Raw genomic sequence first — 4,419 nt, 5'->3', positions numbered from 1 at the left:
AAAGTGACCCCAGTACTATCACCACCACGAGTGCACTGTGCCCCAGAACCCAGGCACTGTGGTAGTTCCATGTGGACCTGGCCCCAGGATTCTGACTCTGCTGCCACTCTGAGTGTCAGCACACCAGACCTGGTAAAAGAGGTATCCTTTTGGCTGGAACTTCCCCCATGGGCAAATTAGAAAAACAAGAGGACACCAGCAACCTTTGCCACTAAGGAACCCAATAACTCTAGCCACCACTGCTACCTGCAGGGCTTCCACAGATTGGGCCACCAAAGACCCCCTGTAGTCTTTGCCACTATTGACCTTAGCCACATCAGACTAAAAAACTTCTGTACAGCAAAAGAAGCAATCAATAAATCAAATAGGCAACCTACTGAATGTGAGAAAATATTTGCAAATTATATATCTGATAAGGAGTTAAGACCTAAAAAATATAAAGAACTCACACAACATCATACAAAAGAAAAAATAAATAAATAATCCAATTTTTAAAAAGAGCAAAAGACCCAAATAGACATTTTTCCAAAGAAGACATGCAAATTGCCAATAGGTTTATGAAAAGGTGCTCGACATCACTAATTATCAGAGAAATGCAAATCAAAACCACAGTGAGATATTACCTCACTGGTGTTAACATGGCTATTATCAAAAAAGATAAAAGATAGCAGGTTGGTGAGGATGTGGAGAAAAGGGAACTCTCTTGCACTATTGGTGGGAATGTAAATTGGTAGGGCCACTATGGAGAACAGTATGGAGGTTACTCGGAAAATTACAAGTAGAACTACCATATGATTCAATAATCTGGCTTCTGGTTATATATCTGAAGAAAATGAAATCACTATCTCAAGGGGATATTTGTAATCCTATGTTCACTGCAGCATTATTCACAATAGGCAAGATATGGAAATAACCTAAATGTTCTCTGACAGATGTGGTATGTATATATAAACAAAATGCTCTTCACGCAATTCTTTTATATATATATATATAAAAGAATATTATTCAGCCATAAAAAAGAAGGAATTCCTGCCACTATGACAACATGGGTGAAATTTGATGGCATTATGTTGAATGAAATAAGCGAGACAGAAAGACATACTCTGTGTGGTATCTTTTGTGTGTGGAATCTTTTAAAAAAAAAAAACCAATGTCATAGAAATCGTAGAATGATGGTTGCCAGGGACTGGGGAAAAAGGGAAAATGGAAAAATGTAGGTCAAAGAGTACAAACTTTCAGTTATAAGATGAATAAGTTCTGAGAGTCTAATGCATAGCATAATGACTATAGTTAATAATATGGTATTGTATACTTAAAATTTGCTGAGAGTAAATCTTAAGTGTTTTCATCACAAATGAAAAAGAGTTGACTATGTAAAGTAATGAATGTGTTAATTATCTTGATCTTAGTAATCATTCCACAATGTATATCAAATAATCACATTGTACACTTTAAATATATACAATTATCTTTGTCAATTATTCCTCAATAAACTTGGGAAAAAATAATTCCCAATGAGGAAATATTAATGGATTATATTCGTCAGCTCAGGCCTTTATAACAAAATACCATAGACTGAGGGTTTATACAACAGAAATTTATTTTTTTACAATTTTGAAAACTAGATCAGGGTACTAGTATGGTGAGGTTCTGGCAAGAGCTATTTTCCTTGCTTGCAGATGGCCACTTTCCCACTGTGTCCTCACATGGGTGGAAGAGAGGAAGAGTTCTCTCTCAGTCTCTTCCTCTCTTATAATGCCACTGTCCTATCAGATCCGGGTCCTAATTTAACTTTAATTACTTCCCAAAATACCCCATTATTATTTCCTAATTAATATTATTTAACCTTAATTATTTCCTAAAAATCCTATCTCCACATACAGTCATATTAGGGATTAAGGGTTCAACATATGAATTTGGGTGGGACACAATTCAGTCCACTTCATGGATAATAAACATTTGAAAATATATTCAACCTCATGTGAACATCAAAGAAATGCATATTAAAATAATAACTGGTAATTTTCAATCATTATATTGTCAAAATTAGAAGAATTTATTTATAATAGCCACTTTTAACAAGATGTGGGGACAAACAGTTTTATTCACCTTTGGAATAATAAATTTTTTTGTAGACTAAGAGGGAAATATATATATCAAAAATCCATATTTTTATTTTATTCAACTCAGGAACCTTACTAATTAAAACTTATCTTATGGAAATGCTTTCAAGATAATAGAAACACATCTCTAATGAATATTGTTTACATTAATCATAATTGCAGTAAATCTAGAAACAATCTAAACTGCATCAAAAGGAATATGGTTAATTAAATTATAATTAATGCATAAATTAACACTAGGTGTCATTAAAATGGATAAGGTAAGTTTTTGGGTATTTGACAGGTTAAAAAAATCTGTGTAAACCAAACATATGTCATAACATGCCCCTTTTTGATGTGAAATATACATAAGCATGTTAATATTGATATGAAAATTTATAAACATGTGTATATACATACAAAAAACTAGAAGGGTAAGCACTAAATTCTTAACAGTGTTTTTTTTTCTAGAAAATTAATTATTAAGAATGGGAACAGAGAGGGTGAAGGTTTTGACTTTAATTTTCCACTGGTAAAATTTTGTTTTATTTTCATTTTTATAAACATAATTTCTAATGAAAATTTAAAAATCAATGGATATTTAGGAAAAAAATAAGAGATTCCAAAGGAAATATAAACTCTCCATTATTAAATACTCTAGAATCTTCCGATGTAGACAAAGTACTGGAAATCAGTGTATCAAATTATACTGTACTAGATCGGTATCCTTGTGTGCGATCCATGTTAAAGCAGGTTGGAGGAGCTGTTTCAGAGGAAGCCTGGCAGGAGGATGTGCTAATACTTGGCACCAGGCTGTGACTTTCCATATTTCAGTTTGAGAGAATTTTTGCTGGTATATTTTTGAGAATTCACGCAAAAAATAAACATGCCGGTAGGACCAAGATACAGAGCTTCCCAGGTTCTACCTTTATATGGAGTGAAAAGGGTAGCTAAGACAAAGTGGCGACCAGCCAAGGGTTCAGGTCTACAGAGCTTGCACACCTAATAATAGGGAAAGCCTCCTTGGGGAATAAGAAGTCTCATTTCCTAAAAAAAAAAAAAAGCCATTTTGCTCACTTGCTGTGGTTCTACCTTCCACAGACGCTCTTCATGCAAGGGCTCGCTTCCCTGTGAGCACCCGTTGCAAGGCGCCCTGCACATCAGGGTTCCGGAGGCTGTAGATGAGTGGGTTCAGCATGGGGCTGATCACAGTATTAAGAGTGCCAATCCCCTTATCCTTGTCCGAAGCCTCCACTGAGCCCAGACGCATGTAACTGAAGACACCAGTCCCATAGAAGATGCCCACCACTGTGAGGTGGGAGCTACATGTGGAGAAGGCTTTCTTCCTGCCCTCTGCAGAGCGTATTCTCAAGACAGCAGCTGCCACATGTATGTAGGAGGTAACAATAAGAATCACAGGTACACCTGCCATGAGGATACTCAGACAAAAGAGGAGCAGTTCATTGAGTTGGGTGCTGGAGCAGGAGAGCTGAAAGAGCTGTGGGAGGTCACAGTAGAAGTGATTGATCACATTGGGACCACAGAAGTTGAGCGTGGATATGGCTACAGTGTGGGTCAGTGCATTGGTGAAAGCACAAGCCCAGGACATAGCCACCAATATTCTCTGGACCATCTGGCTCATGCGGGTGCTATACGTGAGGGGCCGGCAGATGGCCAAGAATCGGTCATAGGCCATGGCTGTCAACAGGAAGCAGTCCACACCAGCCAACTGATGGAAGAAGAAAAGCTGTGTGAGGCAGGCTCCATAGGGAACTGTACGCTTTTGAGACAAGAGACGACTCAACATTGAGGGAATAGTGACAGTGATGCACCCAACGTCGAGCACTGATAGGTTCCCCAGGAAGAAGTACATGGGCGTGTGGAGTTTGGGCTCCACCAAGATGGCGGCCAGGATGCTGAGGTTGCCCCCAACTGTGACCAGGTAGGCAAAAAGAAAGAGTACAAAGACAACTGGTCGCAGCCCTGGTGTCTCTACCAAGCCCAGCAGGATGAACTCAGTAACGGCTGTTCCATTGGTCCCAAATTCTGGCTCCGCAGGTCCCTGTAAGTAGATACCCATAGTGGAAGGGACCAGTCTTCCCCATTTAGTTAGTCCATAAAGATATATTGACTCATTTTCATATGCCAAGCCCCAGGGTAAATTCCCAAGTGTCCTAGTGGTTATTTTCCCACCCCTCAGGCCACGCCTCACTCATTAATTTTGTCTTCACCTCAGTCCTTACCCAGCTACTAGGTGAGTTGCTTGATGACACAACTGCATTGGACTTCCCCCACCTCCTTGTGAGAAGTATATAAA

General features: G+C 38.6%; 1 protein-coding gene across 1 annotated transcript; it reads right to left on the bottom strand.

The window, feature by feature from the left end:
* Window positions 1–3,210: 3,210 nt before the first annotated feature.
* On the bottom strand, window positions 3,211–4,182 carry LOC105291995 (olfactory receptor 3A1). The gene has a single exon (XM_011360065.1). The coding sequence runs from the start codon at window positions 4,180–4,182 to the stop codon at window positions 3,211–3,213; it is 972 nt and encodes a 323-aa protein (XP_011358367.1).
* Between the last annotated feature and the right edge of the window lie 237 nt (window positions 4,183–4,419).

The sequence above is a fragment of the Pteropus vampyrus genome, unplaced genomic scaffold (genome assembly GCF_000151845.1).
Source record: "Pteropus vampyrus isolate Shadow unplaced genomic scaffold, Pvam_2.0 Scaffold50, whole genome shotgun sequence".
In the NCBI taxonomy this organism is placed as follows: Eukaryota; Metazoa; Chordata; class Mammalia; order Chiroptera; family Pteropodidae; genus Pteropus; species Pteropus vampyrus.
The sequence above is the reverse complement of the archived record's forward strand: the minus strand, read 5'-3'. Positions and strand labels throughout refer to the sequence as shown.

Coding starts and splice junctions, on each gene's coding strand:
- LOC105291995 (XM_011360065.1), bottom strand. CDS start 4,182: ATGGGTATCTACTTACAGGGACCTGCGGAGCCAGAATTTGGGACCAAT.